This window comes from Danio aesculapii, chromosome 12, assembly GCF_903798145.1.
Source record: "Danio aesculapii chromosome 12, fDanAes4.1, whole genome shotgun sequence".
Classification (NCBI taxonomy): domain Eukaryota; kingdom Metazoa; phylum Chordata; class Actinopteri; order Cypriniformes; family Danionidae; genus Danio; species Danio aesculapii.
The window spans coordinates 3,983,497-4,005,996 of NC_079446.1; the positions used below are offsets into that span (position 1 = coordinate 3,983,497).

A 22,500-nucleotide genomic window follows, 5' to 3' on the forward strand; every position below is an offset into this window, starting at 1 on the left:
ATTAAAGTCATAGTTCAACCAAAAATGAAGCATTTTCCATCATTTACTCAATCTTCACTTACTCAAATCCTCCCTGAGTTTCCTCTCTTGAACATAAAACAAGGTTATTAGTAAAGTGCTGGCACCCATTGACTTTCAAAGTATTTGTTTTTCACATGGAAGTCAATGGTTACCATCACATAGCTTTTTTTCTAAATATCTTCTTTTGTGTTCAAGAAAAGTAAGAAACTCATAAAAGAAAAAAAGTCCTTGAAGCATGGTAATTGACTTTTATTTAATTTAATTTAATTTAATTTTATTTTATTTTATTTTATTTTATTTTATTTTATTTTAGTTAATTTAATTTAATTTAATTTAATTTAATTTAATTTAATTTAATTTTAGTTAATTTAATTTAATTTAATTTAATTTTAGTTAATTTATTTTATTTTATTTTATTTTATTTTATTTTATTTTATTTTAGTTAATTTAATTTAATTTAATTTAATTTAATTTAATTTAATTTAATTTAATTTTATTTTATTTTATTTTATTTTTGTTAATTTAATTTAATTTTATAAAATAAAATAAAATGCCTTGAGTGTTTTCAAATAAATAAATAATTAATTAATCAATTAATCAATAAATCAATAAATAAATTAATTAATTAATAAAGGTATGCAATTAGTACGTCTGCAAATTGGGAAATGTGAAAAGTGTAAAATAAAACAAAATATTTACTGTAATTGTACATAAAATAAATTACTTTGGTTTTTATTAAAGAAACTATGAATAAAATTGTCGTTATAATAACTTGGGACTTTGCACTGAGAAACTTTATAGGTGAAAAGAGTTCAAAAATAAAATGAAATGAAATGAAATGAAATGAAATGAAATGAAATGAAATTAAATGAAATTAAAAGTGAAAAGTATTAAAGACCACAATTGAAGAATTTTCCATCATTTACTCAATCTTAACTTACTCTGAGTTTCTTCTCATGAAATAAAAGAAGATTATTAGAAGAGTGATGGCACCCATTGACTTTCATAGTATTTAATTTTCCTATGGAAGTCAATGGTTACCATCACCCAGCTTTTTTCTAAATATCTTCTTTTGTGTACAAGAAAAGAAAAAAACTCATAAAAGCTTGAAACCACATACGGGAGAGTAACTAACGAGGTAATTTTTCCTTTTTAGGTGAACTATCCCTTTAAGACCTTGAAGCATGGTAAATGACTCTTATTCAATTAAAAAAAAACAAGAATAATAATTGAACCTTGTCATACGGAGTAATTATAATGTACTTGATGCATCATGCTTTTATGACTCATATAGTATGATAAAGTGAGCATATGGAGACAGAAAAAAACAAGTTTTATCCAAAAAACTAAATAGTTTACACTCTAGCCTTATCAACCCTGAAATAGCAAGTTTTCTTCTTTTTTTGTCAGTCTTACTAGAGGGTTTAACTACAGAAGAGTCAGGTTTTAAATAGGAAATTATCTAAACTCTTCAATCATTTTTGAGTGATATGCTAATGGTCTAATCCGATTCAATGACCTATGCTAAGCTAAGCTAAAAGTGTTCCCGCCAGACCCAGAGATGTTCGAATGGATGCAAAAATGCTAAAACTCAACATTTTAACTCTAGAGGAGCTGTAAAATGATCCTATTCCCTACTGAAAAATCCAGCTTAAACCAGCCTAGGATGGTTGGCTGGTTTTAGCTGGTCGACCAGCCTGGTTTTAGAGGGGTTTTGGCCATTTCCAGGCTGGTTTCCAGCCATTTCCAGCCTGGTCTTAGCTGGTCAGGCTGGAAAATGACCAGCTAAAACCAGCTAAAACCAACTTGACCAGCTAAAACCAACTATGTCCAGCTTAATCCAGGCTGGTCAAGCTGGTTTTAGCTGGATTTTGCTGGTCATTTTCCAGCTTGACCAGCTAAGACCAGGCTGGAAATGGCTGGAAACCAGCCTGGAAATGGCCAAAACCCCTCTAAAACCAGCCTGGTCAACCAGCTAAAACCAGCCAACCAGCCTAGGCTGGTTTAAGCTGGATTTTTCAGCAGGGTTTTCCAAACAAAAGTGGAGTGTTCATCTAAAATGTGGCATGTGGCACTTTAAACATACATCAAAACATTTAAATATCCATATAACACCATTGAACTGAAGCTTACCTGGTCCTGTGTAGCTGTGAAAGGGATCCAGAGTGGCGCTCTGCAGGTCTCTAGCATCCTCATTTCCCCCATCTGCAGAGGAATAGCGAGAAAAAGAGCAGAGCGACTGAGTTCGAGGAGGAGGAACGGGACCCGCTTGAGTGCGTTCCAGCAGATACACCAACTGAGCGTCCAGTAACCACGTCCTAGTGTGCAAAACCCCTAAAAGAGTGCTAGCACAAAGACCCTCCACGCTTTTCCGCCGGCACCGAGACTTCCTCCGCATGGTGGCCAAATGCGACACTGAAGGAAACCTCCATTTTTTAATCTTCCCCATAACAAAGGCTAAAGCGTGAATCTGTTGCAGACTGAGAGAAGAATACAGCAGCTCTACTGTAAATGAGCTGTTCGCTGATGGATTAGCATGGAGCTAACGATAGCAGGATCAATTACTTTAGGCCGCGGGGGACAGGAGAGGCTGGTCTGGACTATTAGGACACGAGTATTGCACGTCAATGAGCATTAAGTTCATCTCTGCAGAACAGTCCTCTTTATGGATCTTGATCTGTAAGCAAACTTATCACAGAGAGGATATTAAGCAGCAAAAACACTTGCAATAAAGGCGCTGTTTTGAATCGTCCTTGAATTATTGACAGTAAAAGTCACAATTATTAGCCCCCCTGTTTATTTTGTTCCTCAATTTCAACACATTTGTAAATATAACAGTTTTAATAACTCATTTCTAATAACTGATTTCTTTTCTCTTTGCCATGATGACAGTAAATATTTGACTAGATATTTTTCAAGATGCTAGTATTCAGCTTAAAGTGACGTTTAAAGGCTTAAACTATTCAAGTTAGGGTAATTAGGCAAGTCATTGTATAACAGTGGTTTGTTCTGTACACAATCCGGAAAAAATATTGGGTCACACTTTATAACTACACATTATGAATCATTTATTAAGCGTTAGCAAACAGTTAATTTGTTAATTGTTAATCATTAACTCTACATTAATAAACGTTAGTAGGCAGTTTATGAATACAGCTACGAATGCTGTATTCCTGAATCATTTTTTGACTTCAACTGTAAGTGGTTTAGTCTTCACTATGCACTAACACGACTTAATTTCTATATTATATTGGGTCAACAGGTCCAGGTTCAGGTCGACATGTTAGGTTTAGTTTGCTTAATGGTTTAGTTTAGCCAAAAAATTCTGTCAGTATTTACAGTTTTTTACTTGTTATAAAACCTGCTTGAGTTTTGTGTTGTTGTGTTGAACTCTTACGTTATATGTTGTTATTATTATATTTAATTATTTGTTTCTGTGCTTTCTGTTTTGCTGTGTGTTTTTTCGTGTTACCAGATCATCTCTCATTTGCCAGAAAAATTTATTGTCTTGCTTGAAGAAATATGTCAAAATTAAGTGAGTTTTTCCTTAAAACAAGCAAAATAATCTGCCAATAGGGTAAGCAAAATAATCTTGTTTTCATTTTGATGTTATTTTTGACATATCATTTCTTAAAACGAGACAATATTTTTTGCAACCCAGGCTCATTCTGAGAACGTAGTCCCGGGGACGTTTCTGGAGACCGCGAAATACGTCCCGGGAGGTACGTATTTGTGCAGTTTTTGTTTTCGCGAGTCCGCTAGAGGCCGCTGTGCGTGCTTTTTCCCACGCCGTTCTCGCGTAAACCCGCTAGAGGCCGCTGTCGAACGACCTTCCGCCTGTCTGCCTGGATGACAGAATGATTGATTGTGCGACCGGCCAATCGGCTGACCCACCCTCCTCCGTCCCTAAACCCAACCAACGATGATTCACAAAAGCCGTCAAGAAAAAGAAAAGCCCTCGTCTGATTTTTACCACGTTTTCAGATTTTGACCACATTCTCACCCTGAGACGAACTTGTTCGCTTCATTTTTTGGATTTTGTTTTTGTTTTCTTACCTGATTTCTGGAACCGCTCTTCCCCGGACTCGAACCCAGTTGTCGTCGTCGTGGTCAGCCCCTCTCTGCACCTCGAGTCCGCCAGAGTACACGAAGAGCTAACCGGACAAACTGGTTGCAGCGGGAAAGCCCTCCACATGGAGGCGAGCGGCCGGCTGGCCGGCCGGCAAGCGCCGAAGGGAACGGCGTCACACCGCCCCGCAGCGTTCGCTTAAAAAAATGAAATGCAGCCGTACGTACCCCCGGCTACGTATTTCGCGGTCTCCAGAAATGCCCCGGGACTACGTTCTCAGAATGAGCCTGGGTTGGTTTTTTGCTTGTCTAGAAAATGCTTCTTGATTTAAGACTTTTTAGATTTATGGAAGTAAGAAAAGCCTTTTTTGCAGTGTGTTGTGTTTGTTTGGAAGATGGTTCTTCTGTTTCTGCTCAAACAAATTCAAAAAGAACTTCGTTTCGGCTGGATTTTCCTCAAAATGGCATCATTTGAGTTTGTTCTTTGATTTCATTTGAAGTACACAGGGGATTTTACTCTGCTTCATACTATGATAATAAGTGTTCAGTACTTTAGCATATGCATTAACATGATTCCAGGACTCCCATAGAATGTAATAAAGACCAACAAATCCCATGATTCCACACTCAGTCTTGGTATAATCAAATTATGCCTTTGTTTGTTTTGAATACGCACCCTCTAGTGGCGAAAACCATGTAATATACCTTTAATACTGATATATATAATCAAAAAGAATGTAAAACAGTCTTTTAAAAGGATTTCACTCAATTTCTCAATAAAGAGCTCTAAAAAACACTGAGACGTTTTCTTACAGAATATTTTCTGTGTTCTGCAAATGAAAATGTTCGTCATGAACTTAAAATAATTACTAAAAAATTAAAAACTGCTTTTATTCTAGACGAAATAAAACGAATATAAATTTCTCCAGAAGAAAAAATATTATAGGAAATACTGTGGAAAAATTCCTTGCTCTGTAAAACATCATTTGGGAAATATTTGAAAAAGAAAAGGAAATTGACAGGAGGGTGAATGGTTTTGATTAAATAAAGTCTTCACAAGAACTGCAAATAAAGGTCAGGCTTGTGGAAATGAAATGAAAACGATTCAAATGAGATCTGAAAAAGCAACGACAGCACAGTTTTCGTCAGAGCGGGTGGAAAGTTCAAGCTAATCGATGTGTGAATATTAGCTGCCTGAGGGTCAAACACTGTACCGCAATATACATGTGCTAATGTAGGCCAGCACTGCTCTGCTGCACAACAACAACAGTTTCCCAGAGTCCAGGCTGCTGTTTATCATACATAGAATAAAATATTGGGTGTGTGTCTAGTGACTGTAACTGATATCAAAATCCCCAAATGTCATATATTTTGGTTAATGATGAAAAGCTTTTAGGGGCAGTACAGTGGCTCAGTGGTTAGCACTGGCGCCTCACAGCAAGAAGGTGGCTGATTTGAGTCTCGGCTGGGCCAGTTGGCTTTTCTGTGAGGAGTTTGCACGTTCTCCTTGCGTTCGCGTGGGTTTCCTCCGGGTGCTCCGGTTTCCCCCACAGTCCAAAGACATGCCGTACAGGTGAATTGGGTAGGCTAAATTGGCCGTAGTGTACGTGTGTATGTTTGAGTGTACGGAAACGGGTTGTGTTGTTGCGGGTTTACTTCGGGTGCTCCGGTTTCCCCCACAGTCCAAACACATGCGCTATAGGTGAATTGATGAACTAAATTGGCCGTAGTGTATGAGTATGAGTGCGTGTGCGTGTGTGTGAATGAGTATGTATGGGTGTTTTCCAGAACTGGGTTGCAGCTGGAAGGGCATCCGCTGTGTAAAACATATGCTGGAATAGTTGGGGGTTCATTTGGCTGTGGCAACCTCTGAACTGATCCTTATATGTCAAATAAGAGAGACATACAAAATGTGCAGGGCGGGGGGCCCAGAGGACCGGAATTGAGAACCACTGACTTAGCTTAATGGAGAGCAATAGGTTAAATTACATAAATCCTCAAAAAAAAATTCCATTTGATGACTGACAATATTATACAGCTCAACCCCCACCCCTGCCACCCCCTACCCAACATTAGCATTGACTGGGGAGGTTCTTTTGTCTCCCAAGACATGATTTACAGCTAAATATGCATGACATCTGCTTGCATACTCCCCTTGTGACAAAAAAATGGTTTACAGAATTTTAAAAAAACATTCTTGCTTCAGAAAGAGTGGGAAAAAAAGGATTTTCACATGATTTTATAGTAAATATTCGAGCCAACAATACTGTTTTTCTCAAAGGTCTTATTCAGATATATTTAGTATGTTTGTTGGCTTTGTTTCTGTGATGTTTACTTTCCTAAACCTTACTAACCATGCATAATCCTTATTGTTTTTCAATGCAAGCATATACAGCCATCTTTGTTGCATACCATTGTAGCCCAGTGTGTGTGAATTAAATAAAATTACATGATAGCCAAGGGTATAACTAGAAGCGCAATGTCAGCGCATATTCAAAATCGCCTTAGACCCAAGAGTGTTAACTAAACAACCACGAAGGGATATTTAAATGGTCCACGGGCTACAGAAAACACACAGAAGACATATCTCCACGGCGAGCTTTCGATTATCTAATGCTAAATTAGCCTCAGCCATTCCATGTACATCGGTGATTGCTCGCCTCTCGTTTTCTTAAGGAAATTGCTGTCTTGTTACAGCACATCAAACAGGAATTTACTGTCACAACAATCAATTTCCCATTAAGAAGCGAGCAGGGGAGGTGAGAGGGTGAGATGAAGACATACATTTCTTTAATTACGCTAAGGAAATAAGACAAGAATTATCCCAGCAGTATAAACAATCAGGACCGACCCATCTAGCATAACGGCATTAACACAATCAACAGGACCGCGCCATTATGAGATTTACTCAGAGCATTGGAAATCTCTTCACAGTGGTGACATGATTTAGATATTATATTGGGATGATCAAAGTTCAGGTCGACAAAACCGAAATCTATGTGCCATAATGTAATTCATAACCTTGTTTAAACTAATAAAATCATTCATTATAAAATATTAAATCTGCAAATTAACAAATTAGTTTTACAGCTTTCTGATCTGTACATTTTATTATGCTTAAAAATCCCATCCTCATAAACTTTGATCAAAAATAACCCTTTCCTCTTCAAGACCATTTATTGTTTACTCATATAAGGGGTGGGATCAACCTGCCACTCACACAAGATCCACCAATAGCAAAGCAATAAATCAGCAAAGCCCCTCCCCTACATGATTTCCCATCGGAAGAAAAGTCTATCACAACTTCTATTTGACACCAAGCCGCTGAAACAGTCTGTCCTTTCACCTCTGTAACAGTCTGGTTCAGTCTGGCCTCTAAATCAGGCATGAAAAGCGTGCAGCACAGAGTGATGTGCGCTGAGAGGATAATTGGTGCTCTTCTGCCCTCATACACCTCCAGACTGAGAGAGAAAATCAGCACAGACCCCAGCAGTTTCTGCCCACTGGCCATCGGCATCATATACAGGAGTACACTGCAGAATAATCTCTCTGGTATTGTGCAATAAGGATTATGTAAACATATATTTATACTGATGCAATACAGACACTAAATTGTGTAGCTTAGGGCTGGAGTGAATAAAACAAGCAGGTGAGAGAAATGGCATTTCATTTGGTGGTAACCGACAATCTCTAAGACTGTGGTTCTGTTTTTATTTCTGAGAGGATAATATTGAATTGTCTGCTTCCAGTGCTTCACATTTATCAATGCAAATCTATGCCCGTTAAATATGTAACAGGTGTTCTGCCATCTGCACCAATCGGTGATAGTGTCATTTGCATATCCAGATGCTTAAACTGTATTTTTTAAGGACTTCATGAGTTGTGAAAGCTTTTTTCTTTTTAAATAATTTGGACAAATTGTCTAAAATATAGTATTACGCTGCTTTCTGGAATACTTGTTTCTGATTGGTCAGTCACAACATTCCAAGGTATGCAAATATAGATAAAAACCGGCTGGATGTACAGTACACTGTAAAACCCGATAAGTTAAATGAACTCAAACTGCTTGAGGAAACCGATTGTGGCAAACCATTTAAGTTTTGAAACCAAATCGTTTGAGTACTGTAAACTAAATGAAGGGGTGACGCAGTGACGCAGTAGGTAGTGCTGTCACCTCACAGCAAGATGGTCGCTGGTTTGAGCCTCGGCTGGGTCAGTTGGCGTGTCTGTGTGGAGTTTGCATATTCTCCCCGCATTCACGTGGGTTTCCTCCAGGTGCTCCGGTTTCCCCCACAGTCCAAAGACTGGGTAGGCTAAATTGTCCGCAGTGTATGAGTGTGAATGAGTGTGTATGGATGTTTCCCAGAAATGGGTTGTGGCTGGAAGGGCATCCGCTGCGTAAAACATATGCTGGATAAGTTGCCGGTTCATTCCGCTGTGGTGATCCCAGATTAATAAAGGGACTAAGTTAAAAAGAAAATGAATTAATATTACATATTGTCAAAAATTTTGAGTATTAGTATCTTAAATATTTTAAGTTCAGTTGTCAAATCCATTTGAGTTCAGTTAATTGAAAAAATTTAGTCCAAACAACTAGGCGCCAATAGACTTGTGGTTAAGTGTGCCGACATATAGCTCCATGGTGCTCACGGTGACCTGAGTTCGATTCCTGGCTTGAGGACCCTTCCCCTCTCTCTGCTCTTAATACTTTCCTGTCTGTCCTCCACTATCCTATCCCAATAAAATGTGAAAAACCCCTAAAAAATAATAATAATAAAAACTATGTAGCTACTCAAATGGTTTGGTATTGCTTCTATAGCATAATGCTGCGTTCACACCAAACACGGATGAAGCATTTAGACATCCTACGGCACGTGAATAATGTGCGAATTTATACACAGAAATAGGGGGGAGTCCATATAATGTTGCCAATGCAAACCAGAGGTCTGCGGGGTCACCTGGTGGTGATGTTTGGTACTGCACCTAAATACATCTGAAAGCTTATCTTTTATGATTTCATCTTCAAATTTGAAATATAACTTTTTTTAAACATCTGGCTTTGATTTTCAGAAAACAGGTTTTGTAAAATACTTATTTATGCAACATAAAATTTACTGTAGGTAAATTGTTTTGTAATTGTCATAAGGACTAAAGGAACATAACATTTGTTATGCAGGTTAGTGTATACTCCATCTGTCGTTTTCATTTCTATCAGATTTGTGTTTAAATTTTGATATATTTTGATAAGAGGTATTTGAAGTTATTTTTAAAAGATCTCTCATACTGACCAACATGGAATTATTGAATAAAATATTCAATATTTTCAATAAAATTATAATTTTCAGTGTTTTTATTTTATTAAATACATCTTTAAAAATGTTAGTTATTCCTGTTTTTTTGTTTCTTTTAATCTGATGTACAATATTTACCATTATCTTGAAAAATATGGTTCATACCACTCAAGTTATTCACAGAAATAAGGGGGCGCCCATATGGTCGCCATTAGCCGCGTTTCTACTATCGCCCCTAAAGCGAGCGAGCCAGGGCGAGCCAAGGCCAGTCGCGTTTCCACTATCACTTCTGGGGCGTAATCGGGCCAAAGCGGGGCTTCCTTGGGGCCAGCGTCCGGCCTTTTTCGGCCCGCCGAATACCTTGGGCCAAGGAGGGCCAACTGGGGCTTCGGGGCGGGGTTACGTACAAAGGCGGAGTTTTCCTGTCAGGTAAATCGGAGACAAGATGCTTTCTTCCCTTACATTTGTTTTGCTATCGCGCTTGATCAACTCACTAAGAAGAAGAAAAAATGGATAGCTCGGCTGCTCTTTTGCGCCTTGCAGCCAAAATCTGTGTTCGAAGTAAATGCCGCCGAACTCGAATGTCCTTATCCAGGGATCGCTGTCTGGCCTTACACCAACAGACCACAAACAGTAAAAAAGCAATCGCTTCGGTGTTCTCCATCTTCCAGCTCTCGTAGTGATGCCAGGTTGTGTTTGTGGTTATAATTTGAGTTTTTAGTTCCCGCTGAAGTGGGCGGGTTGTGTGACGGGTTGTGTGACGTTTGATTCGGGGGACGTTCTGGGGGCGGTGTTTGCGTGACGCGCTGCGAGCAACTAGCCCGACAGTGGAAACGCGACATGATTTCGGCCTCATTTCTCAACCTCCCGGGCTATTGGCCCGGCCTGGCCCAATTAAAGCCCTGGCTCGCACTGGCCCAATAGTGGAAATGCGGCTATTGGAGACTAGTGGTGATGTTTGGTACTGCGTCCAAATAAATCTTGAAAGCTACATTTTTGGTGATATATACTTCAAATGTGCAATATAATTGGTTCAAACATTTAGCTTTGACTTTCAGTCAATTTTAGGGTAAAACAGGTTTTGTAAAATACTAATTTTATATAAAATAAAAAATAGATTCATTGTTTTGTAATTGTCATAAGATTAAACTTTATGAACATTTCATTTCGTTTTTTGTCATTTATTTTGTAAAGACATTGTGTTCCAAAATCACTGAGATATTTTCTTCCTGAATATCCTAAATAATGTTTGTCATTCCAATTGAGTTTGGAATTCATCGAAACGAAATCTAGATCATTTCCTATGCCCAACAACATCATTGAATCAAACAGATGATAACTTCACTTAATCTAAAACAGTTTGATTGAACCCACTGACTGTATTCTGTCCGCATCACCCGTGTGTCAGCACTGTACATGTGCGTGTAGACGTATGTACAGTATGTTCTGTACATGTAGCACAGCAGAGAGTTTTATTGAGTGCTTTCAGTTTAAAGTGAACAGATGCACTTGTCTGAATCATCATCAGTGATGGAGTGAAACTCAGACATCTGTTGAGACGAGAGAACATCTACATTCACATTAGTCATCCTCTCACAGACACTTATTCCCATTTATGGAAGCACATTTACAGAAAATCAAGCTTGCCACAGAAGTGTGCATTAATACAGATCAAGTATTCAGACTCTTTGTATCACTCTACAGAATTACAGACCTGGTGATGAGATATGATTTATGCTTTAAAGCTCTTAAAGGGATAGTGCACCCAAAAAGGAAAGTTCTGTCATCATTTACTCACCCTTTACTACAGAATAACATTTATTTATCCTGTTGAACACAAAAGAAGATATTTTGAAGAATGTTGGAAACCTGTAACCATTGACTTTCATGGTAGGAAGTTAAAAGTAGGATTAGTTATTAGTTATTAGTAATTAGGTTAGTAAATAGTGAGTAATTTTTTTGACTGAACTATCCCTTTAAATATGATATATGTCCTGTTATTTGACAGATATCACTTCATGAAATATTTCCAGTTTAGTTTTCTGTGTATAACAGTAGAACAGTGATATTTCAATATGATTTGCTTAATTATATCTTAAAATATCTTAATTTTGCGTTCAGACGATCAAGGGGTGAGGAATGACATGAAAGTGCATAATTACTATCATATTTTGTATTTTGGGTGAACTAATCCTTTTAGAATTGTTCTATAATTTATAAATATGATTTATAAATCTCCATTTTATTATATTATATTCTGATTGGTCAGTCGCAACCTTTTAAGGTGTGTTATTCCGAGATAATAACCGCTAAATAACACAATCTCATCCGGGAACTTGAATTATATTGCGATGTTCATATCCATATACTTATATCTATTTATATGTGTCTGCTTGTATGTTATGCCATAATCGTTGACTGATTGGCGTTGACTCTTATACGTAATACGTAGGTTAGTATATGCTCCATTCAGCTGGTTGCGTTTTTGTCAGCTTTGTGTTTTTGACTGTTTGGTGCCATCTTGTGACTGAATAATGCGCAGGTTAGTGTATACTCCATCAGCTGTTTTGCTTTCTGTCAGCTTTTCAATTAATTAAAAAACTACTAAATTATTATGACTCATAACAATGTTTTTTGACAAGTAGAAGTGCAATAAGCAGGATAAAGTAAAGAAGATTACATTATTTCTGAAAAAAAAATCAAGCGTTTATGAAATCTTCTCTAATTTATGAACATAATTTATAAATCTGCAATTAATTATATTATATTCTCATTAGTCAATCGCAACCTTTTAAGGTATGTTATTCTGAGATAACAACTGCTAAATAACACAGACTCATCCGGGAACTTCCAATTATATTCCGATGTTCATATCCATATACTTACATCCATTTATGTATCTGCTTGTATGTTATGCCATAATTTTTGACTGATTGGTGTTGACTCTTATACATAATACGTAGGTTAGTATATGCTCCATTCAGCTGGTTGCGTTTTTGTCAGCTTTGTGTTTTTGACTGTTTGGTGCCATCTTGTGACTGAATAATGCACAGGTTAGTGTATAGTCCATCAGCTGTTTCATTTTCTGTCAGCTTTTACGTTTAATTAAAGAATTAATAAACTATTATGACTGGAAACTATGTTTTTTGGCAAGTAGATGTGTAATAAGCGGGATAAAGTAGATTACATTATTTCTGAAAAAAAAAATCAAGTGTTTATGAAATAATTTATAAATCTCCAGTTAATTATATTATATTCTGATTGATCAGCCGCAACATTTTAAGCTATGTTATTCTGAGATAACAACTGCCAAATAACACAGGCGCATCCAGGAACTTAAATTATACTCCGATGTTCATATCCATATACTTACATCTATGCATGTGTGTCTGCTTGTATGTTATGCCATAATGTTTGACTGATTGGTGCTGTCGCTTATACGTAATATATAGGTTAGTATATGCTCCATTCAGCTGGTTGCGTTTTTGTCAGCTTTGTGTTTTTGTCTGTTTGGTGCCATCTTGTGACTGAATAATGCGCAGGTTAGTGTATACTCCATCAACTGTTTTTCTTTCTGCCAGCTTTCCGTTTAATTAAAGAATTAATAAACTATTATGACTCAGAACAATGTTTTTTGGCAAGTAGATGTGTAGTAAGCCGGATAAAGTGAAGAAGATTACATTATATTCCATAAACAAGTGTTTATGAATTGTTCTCTAATTAATAAACATTCATTCATTCTTTCATTTTCCTTTGGTTTGGTCCCTTATTTATCAGGGGTCGCCACAGCGGAATGAACCGCCAACTATTCCAGAAAATGTTTTACGCAGTGGCCTTCTAGCTGCAACCCAGTGCTGGTAAACACCCATACACCCTCATTCACACACACTCTCATCTACTACAGCCAATTTAGTTCATCAATTCACCTATAGCGCATGTCTTTGGACTGTGGGGGAAACCGGATCACCCGGAGGAAACCCACGCCAACACGGGGACAATATGCAAACTCCAGACAGTGCCCCAACTGGCCCAGCCGGGACTCGAACCAGTGACCTTCTTACTGTGAAGCGACACTGCTAACCACTGTGCTGCCCCAATTCATAAACAGAAATTATAAATCTCCAGTTTATTATATTATGACTCAAGTCCTCTGATAACTGTGCTGTATGACAAATCTCCTTGTTAATATTTGAGGTGCTTCTTTTTTACTGCCTCTGTGCCTTGATATCCAACACTTATTTTGGTTTTACTTTATCTCTACTTCTTTCAAGTGTTCATTTTCGTTTTTTCACAGCTGTCTTTCAGATTCACAGCCTGAATAATCCCTCAGCAGTGGGTGTTTTCTCCAGGAAAGCGGTGGCTGTTTTAATTATTCACAGGTAGAGACCAATTAGAAGGCGATTGTGCTTCGGTTATAATTGTGTCCTGCGCTTCCCCTCTCCTTCTGGCTGAACACGTCTGCAAACAACACTCTTTCAGTTGTTCATTTGGGCTAATTATATTTTCAGACAAAAAAAAAACAATGCCACATTACAATGGTTCATTCGGAGTTTCAGCAAAGCGCAATTAATGATCTAATGCGCAATATTTACAACAATAATCAAATAGTTCAGAATATAATTCCCTCAATGCTATAGAAATAATTTCAAATTCTTATATAATAAATTATATATATATATATATATATATATATATATATATATATATATATATATATATATATATATATATATATATATATATATATATATATATATATATATATATATATATATATATATATATATGTTATGTGTGTGTGTTTGTGTGTATGTATATATATATATAGATATATACTTTTTGCATGGTGTTCTGTTTTGCATTATACTGTACTTTTTGCACCATGTATTGTTTTGCAACTCTAGTTTGCACTCCTTGCCATGTGCCCTTATGTTTGATTGTGTTGTTTACAAATTTTAATTTTTTACTTATATTTTTAGATTATATTATATATGTAATTGTATTTATGGTAATTTCTTTTTAAAATTCTACTTTTTGTATTAATATTATACGTTAGGCACTTAGGGTCTGAGAGTAACGCAATTTCGATTCTCTGTATGTCTTGGACATCTGGTTAAATTGACAATAAAGCTGACTTTGACTTTGAAATACGTATATATATATATATATATATATATATATATATATATATATATATATATATATATATATATATATATATATATATATATATATATATATATATATATATATATATATATATATATATATATATATACACACAGTTGAAGTATATACTGTACATAGTGGGTACAGAAAGTTTAAATATTTCACTTTGTTATAAATATATATATATATTTCCTCGCATTAACATACACTCAGCACCCCTCATTGACAGAAAAACACACAATTGTTTACATTTTTGCATATTTATTAAAAAAGAAAAGCTGAAATATCACCTGGTCCTAAGTATTCAGACCCTTTGCTTTGTATTTAGACAGCCATTTTTAGGTCTCTTCAGAGTTGCTCAAGTGGATTTAAATCAGGGCTCTGGCTGGGCCATTCAAGAACAGTGAGTTGTTGTGAATCCACTCCGTTATTTTAGCTGTGTGCTTGGGGTCATTGTCTGAGCACTGTGGAGAAGGTTTTTGTCCAGGATATCACTGTACTTGGCTGCATTCATCTTTCCCTCGATTGCAACCAGTCATCCTGTCCCTGCAGCTGAAAAACACCCCCACAGCATTAAGCTACCACCACCTTGCTTCACTGTTGGGACTGTATTGGAAAGGTGATGAGCAGTCCCTGGTTTTCTCCACACATACGGCTTAGAATTAAGGCCAAAAGATCCTATCTTCCATCCATGTGGAACTTTTGACCAATATTTGATAAGTCTTATTTCCTCAAAAATTCACATTTAATTCAATGAATTACGCAGCATTTCTTTGTAATCCTTTACAGTGAATATCTGAGGCTTCAAAGTAAACCACACACTATTTTTATTTATTTATTTATGTTGTCAGAGCAGTCAGACGGCCATCTGTGCAACTACAGCATGGAGGAAGCAGTGAAGAAGGTTTGGTCGCACCAGTAGGACAGATGACTGGAGATGCAGTTCAACCTCCGCTGACTCCAGCAGAGCAGAACTAACACAGCAGACTGACTCCTCCATCAGACAGATTGTTTTGGATCTGCCACCTACTGAAACTCCGGCTAGACGAGAGGCTGGCAGTGACAGGACAGTGATGGACTTGTCAGCAGAATCAACAGGTCCCCATCACAAATGAGTTGCTCTTCAATCTGCTGGCAAAAAAAAAAATGTGTGGAGGTGGAAAGCTGACGTGTGGGCCGACGCTTCAGTCGAGACGGGGTGAACCGGGTCTGCTGGAGACTGTACTGAAGTAAGGGGTGCACTCTTACAAAGAATAAGTTTCTAAAAGGATTTCTCTAGAGATGCCATAATTGCAGGGATTTCAGCAGAGCTCTATGCTAACAGTGAACATGACTGTGCTAAAATACATCTGAAGGGCAGTGGTCAAACTTTCTTTTAAGGTACAATTCTCCCTATTAATAAACCAGTACTTAGACTTTTAACTTAATAAACTACTGATTTACTGCTTATTAATAGTTTGAAAGGGCGGTACGGTGGCTCATTGGTTAGCACTGTGGCCTAACAGCAAGAAGGTCGCTGGTTCAGAGTGGAGTTTGCATGTTCTCCCCGTGTTGGTGTGGGTTTCCACCGGGTGCTCCGGTTTCCCACCAAACACATGCGCTTTAGGTGAACTGAATAAACTAAATTGGCCGTAGTGTATGAGTGTGTGTGAATGTGAGAGTATTTGGGTATTTCCCAGTACTGGGTTGCTGCTGGAAGGACATCTGCTGCGTAAAAAACTTTTGCTGGAATAGTTGGTGGTTCATTCCACTGTGGTGACCTCTAATAAAATCAGAGACTAAGCTGACGGAAAATGAATGATTAATATTTAGAAAGGTAGTAGTTGGGGGTAGGATTAGGGATGTAGAATAAGATCATAAAATAAAAATCTAGTGATATATATATACATTATACATATATATATACACATATATATATACATTATTTTTTGAATAAAGCAGAGGACAAATTCTTCAGCAGGATAGCGCTCCTTCTCATACTTCAGCGTCCACATCAAAGTTCCTGAAAGCAAAGAAGGTCAAGGTGCTCCAGGATTGGCCAGCCCAGTCACCAGACATGAACATTATTGAGCATGTCTGGGGTAAGATGAAGGAGGAGGCATTGAAGATGAATCTAAAGGATCTTGATGAACTCTGGGAGTCCTGCAAGAACGCTTTCTTCGCCATTCCAGATGACTTTATTAATCAGTGATTTGAGTCATTGCAGAGATGTATGGATGCAGTCCTCCAAGCTCATGATGGAGTCAGACACAATATTAACTCCACTGCACCATGACTTTATATTCTATACTGGACATTATTTCTGTTAAGTGACAAGACTTTAGTCTAAGCAAAGTCAGACCTTACTGTCCTAATTAAATAATTAAAAATCAAGGCATGATCATATTTTATTGTGGTAAAATAAGTGTAATCTATAGGTCTTTGCCTTTCATATAAGCCACTTCTGATACCAAATGATCAACTAGAAGTCAAGTTATTATTTGTTGTTCCTAAAACTTGGATAGACGGCAATACTTTTGTCAGGTAGTGTACTGTGCTGTACAGTGAGTGAAAACAAGCCATTAGAAACATTCAGCAACACCCTAACAGCCACTTATAAATAATCAGCAACTCCCTAACAGCCACTTAGAAAAGTTTAGAACCACTAGCAGGACCAGGCCGGATTCAGAGTCCCATTACTGTAGCTCCATACCAAACACACTGAAAGTCTAGTGGGGCTTTGCTGGCCTCGGTTAACAGAGAAATATGGGACATCAGTGATGAGATCCAATCCACCACAGCACAGGATCAGAGTAAAGACTTTAGGGCCATTTGAGGCTGACAGCTATTTAAAATGCTGGAGGTCAGAAAGTCTCTGTGCTCGAGCTGAAAGCGGCGTCTGTTTCTCTGCACTTTCAGCTCAGCTCTGGGAGTCATTGCATCAATGTCTCCCTGTTGCCGGGCTTCCCATTATTCATATTTCAGCTACGAAGGTTAAAATTGTAGCATCAAGCTCGTCCATTCTGACAGTGTGTGAGTGTGTGTGTGGACTGTGGATTCAGACGTTTGTCTTTTCTTCCTTCAGTCAGACAGGAGTGTCATCGCTCACACAGTTACCTTCAGATTGAGGACACACAGCTCTACTGCCAGACAGAAATAGCAAAGCTAAACTGAAAAAACCCATAACACCAGAAAAATTGGTCCAAATTGGGCGTTTTGAAGGAGTTTTCCATATATTTTTTCCACAGATGTGCTGGTGTTCGGAAGTATGCATTGCATTATGTTGTGTTATAGAATTGTTCTGAGAAAACAACAACAATTATAATAATAATGGCTTCACGGTGGTGCAGTGGGTAGCACGGTCACCTCACAGCGAAAGGTCGCTGGTTTGAGCCTCGGCTAGGTCGGTTGGCATTTCTGTGTGGAGTTTGAATGTTCCATGTTCTCCCCGTGCTGGCCTGGGATTCCTCCAGGTGCTCCGATTTCCCCCAACAGTCCATGCGGTACAGGTGAATTGAATAAGCTAAATTAGCTGTAGTGTATGAGTGTGAAAGAGTGCGTACGGGTGTTTTTCCCAGTGTTGGGTTGCAGCTGGAAGGGCATCCTCTGCCTAAAACATATGCTGGATAAGTTGACGTTTCAACTTGAAGCACATGTTCCACACAGCAGATGTCCTTCTGGCCACAACCCAACACTGGGAAACACCCACACACTCTTGCATTCACACACATACACTACAGCCAATTTAGCTTATTCAATTCACCTGTACCGCATGTCTTTGTACTGTTGGGGGAAACCGGAACACCCGGAAGAAACCCACGCCAACAGTGGGAGAACATGCAAATTCCACACAGAAGTAATAATAAATAAATAAATAAATAAATAATATAAGTTATTTATTATTATTATTATTATTATTATTATTATTATTATTATTATTATTATTATTATTATTATTATTATTATTATGCCAAGATAGGCAGTACAATATATCGTTTCAGTATCAATATCGTAATGTACAAATCTGCAATAGTCACATCGGAGAATCTCAAATGATTTCAAATGAATTTAAACCATTTGGACACAATAAATTAAAAGGTTTGGCGCATTAACAGCGATTAATTGTGTTTAATTATTTATAAAGTAAAGACTACAGCATGTTATTTTACATTCGACTATTATATCTCTGTAGCTCAATACTGTTCGACTCCACTGAAAGCCATAAAGCGATGTTGCTTTCATTTTTAACGTTGTTCTGTTGTTTTCATCTGTTCTTTAATCAAATTTAATTTTATAAATATTTTTGTAATACCACTTTATGCAGATGCCCACCCACACAAAATCCTCCCAATCAATGTTATTTCCAAATGGAGTCATCTTGTGAAATTATAGTCAGATCACAATTTAAATCGCAGAAACACCAAACATTGCAATGTCAGTTTTTTACAATATCATACAGCCATAATCAAACTATAGCAGCGTCCCAAATTGCACACTATACACTTATGCACTATGTACTTACACACTTAAAACAGTTGGGTTAATAATAACCCAACAGGTAACCCATAGATGGGTCAATTTGGCACCGACCTTCTGTTGGGTTATTTTAACCCAATCCATTGGGTTGATAAGGTTAACCCAACAATTTGGGTTATAAAAATAACTAATTTGTTGGGTTATTTTGCCAAAAAGTGGCTTAACCACTATATAATAATAAATTATTATTATTATTATTATTATAGTCGTAATCTTTATATGTAAATAAAAAATACACAGCTTTTAATACATTGGCAAAGCTTTATTTAAATCCCTGAATTCAGTGCCACTCCTTTCACAATAACAAACGCCTGAGAGCAGTTTAGTTCATCCCCCAGCAGCAGGACAAGAGGGTTCTGTCTCTGTTGCTCCTCCTCCTCTAAGTACTGAATGAAATACAAGTATACACACATGAATTAAATAATGTCTAACATTTATTGCCATAAATAATGCACCTAGACATCGCAAATCAACAAATTCTTGTTTTGCCTCCTGGTATGAGGGCCGAACCTTTTTGCTGCACAATCTGTATGGCAGTGGAGAAATGATAGCTGGCTGAGTTGTTAAAGCACAAAAGCGGGATCTCCAAGGCTGTCTTTATATCAAACAGTAAAAAAAAACAATAATTTAAACTCAAAATAAGATCCTCATATCAAAGGTGAAATGCTACAAATCGGGATTAAAACAGAGCTGTTATGCAGGATTCAAAAATTGTAACCCAACTGGTTGAGTTATTAAATAAATAACCCAATAAAAGTTTTAAAATAACCCAACAAAGCACCAAATATTTTTTACTCAACCATTGGGTTAAATAAATAACCCAACGTTTTTTAGAGTGTATGCACTCACACACTCAACAGCATAGTATAAGATGTTGTGTCGTCCCAAATGGAACACGAGCGTTTTTTTTACTAAGCGGAAATTCAAACTGTTTCCTTGAAGACGTTTGACGGTTGCCGTATTAGTGAAATAATTGACCAGACAACCAAATAATACCTGCCATGAGTATAACTGCATTCACCATCAGGAGGCGCTATAATCACTCTTATAGGAGAATTTTGCTTTCACAACCCAAAATAAATAAAGTAATCCAACATCAGTGCCCGAAAGCTCCGCCCCTTCCGCTACGTGAGCAAAGCAGCGGTTCATTCCACTGTGGTGACCCCTGATGAATAAAGGGACTAAGCCGAAGGAAAATGAATGAATGAATGAATGAAAAACTGGATGTGAAACATGAGCTATTCTGCTTCAATGACTAGATTAATACAACGTGAGCCACATTAAAGAGTGTGTCTATGAAAAATGCTAAACTCTGTGGGTTTCTAACAGTGACGCAGGTCTCTGTGAATTTGTGCGTCAGAGACTGGACCGAGCAATCAGCAGACGCACAGCACAGATACACTACTGATACATGAGGAAGTGCCAGTCCAATCAAACACACGCACACACACACACCTCAGCCACAGACACTGAATGTGATATGGCAATTCTTGGCAGAAAGCAGCACGAATGTGTCCAAGCAGGCAGATGACAAATGTCCGGTACTGTACTACAGTATGTCAGAGCCGAGCTCACAGAGGAAGTTGAAACTGATAATCTAATCGATAGGTTACTCTAAACCAGGGATGGGCAAACTCGATCCTGGAGGGCCGGTGTCCCTGCATAGTTTTGCACCAACCCTAATCAAACACACCTGCTTGTAGCTTTCTAGTGATCTTGAAGACACTAATTAGGGTGTTCAGGTGTGTTTGATTAGTGTTGGAGCAAAACTCTGCAGCGACACCGGCCCTCGAGGATCGAGTTTGCCCATGCCTGCTCTAAACCCATAATAATAGTAGAAAGGAACTAGCATTGGCAGCTTAACTGTCTTTTACTGCACTACATTGCAATTAAATCATAATCATGACAAACTATTTACAGTTGAAGTCAGAATTATTCGTCCTCCTGTTTCAAATATTTCCCAAATGATGTTTTGACAGATTCAGGAATTTTTCACAGTATTTCCTATCATATTTTTTCTTCTGGAGAAAGTCTTATTTCGGCTAGAATAAAGCAGATTTTATTTATTTATTAACCATTATAAGGTCAATAGTATTAGTTTAGCAGCCACACACACATACATCTGCATCTGTGTTTCAGAAACACAAGTAAAACATTCTGTTCTGATCCCATCACCTATTGTGCGTCTCGTCAAGGATTGGATGTTATGAAATGTTGCAATATATTTCATCACGGAAAGTAAAATATTAACATGAAGCTGCATGACTAACATCAAACCTGCTGTCAAGCAGCCAGACATCTGATTAAAAAAAATACATTTTGTTCTGGTCAGCTGCTTATTATGGCAAAAAAAGAAAAACAAAACTTCAGCAAACTATATTTATTTTCTGTTTTTTATTGAACTCAAAGTTTTAGACAAAACAATGCAACATTAAAATGACTTATGTACAGTTGAAGTTAAAATAAGCTTGCTGCACTACATTGCAATTAAATCTTAATATAATCATGACAAATTATTTGCAGTTGAAGTCAAAATTATTCGCCCTCGTCAGCGTCACTGGTGTAGTGGTTAATGCGTCGACACATGCACTCCAGTGATCATGGCGACCTGAGTTCAATTCCCGTCTCGTGGTCCTATGCTGGTCCTATGCTCCCCACACTTTCCTTTCAATACTCTCTACTATCCTATCAATTAAAAACGTGAAAAATAAATAAATAAAATTACTCACCCTCCTGTGATTTTTTTAAAATATCTCCCAAATGATGTTTCAAGAGTTCACACTTAGCTGATGATTAATTATAAGCTTGTTTGGCATGCTGTCCCGGGAGAGAGCCCTGAGCTCATAAGATCCTCGAGCCCGGGGCTCCCTCCCGTTGCAAGGCGAGAAGGGAGTTTGAGCTCAGGTAGATCTCGAGAACTCCCCCGCTGTAATAACCAATGAACAGCCAGTGATTGCTCTTGAGAGATAACCATTTACTAGGAGCATGTCTATAGTGCCGGTTTGGATTAGTCAATTAACTTATGTTGCGTGTTTTTTGGACGGTGGGAGGAAACCGGGAAACCCGGGGGAAACCCACGTGAGCACGGGGAGAAAATGCAAACTCCGCACAGAAATGTCTGCTGGTTTGGTAAAGCCTAGAACCAGAGACATTCTTGCTGTGAGATAACAAAGATATCATGACAAAGATAAAAGAAATCAGTTATTAGAAATGAATTATTAAAACTATTATGATTAGAAACGTCTTTAAAAAAATCTTCTCTCTGTTAAACAGAAATTGAGGGGAAAATATACAGGGGGGCTAAAAATTCAGGAGAGCTAATAATTCAGACTCTCCTGAACCTGAAGTATTCATACTACATAGAATTGTATTTTCTATATGCTTTTCTCAGACTCAAAGCGCTACAAGGTCAAGAAGTATTAAACTGAAGTAAACA

General features: G+C 37.5%; 1 protein-coding gene across 1 annotated transcript in view; it reads right to left on the reverse strand.

Annotated features, from left to right (window-relative positions):
• The window catches only part of tanc2b (tetratricopeptide repeat, ankyrin repeat and coiled-coil containing 2b), a 260,476-nt gene that overhangs the window by 150,567 nt on the left and 87,409 nt on the right, over window positions 1-22,500 (reverse strand). The window contains 1 exon segment of the mRNA XM_056469097.1: window positions 2,155-2,226. Within this exon segment, the coding sequence (XP_056325072.1) occupies window positions 2,155-2,226 (72 nt within the window).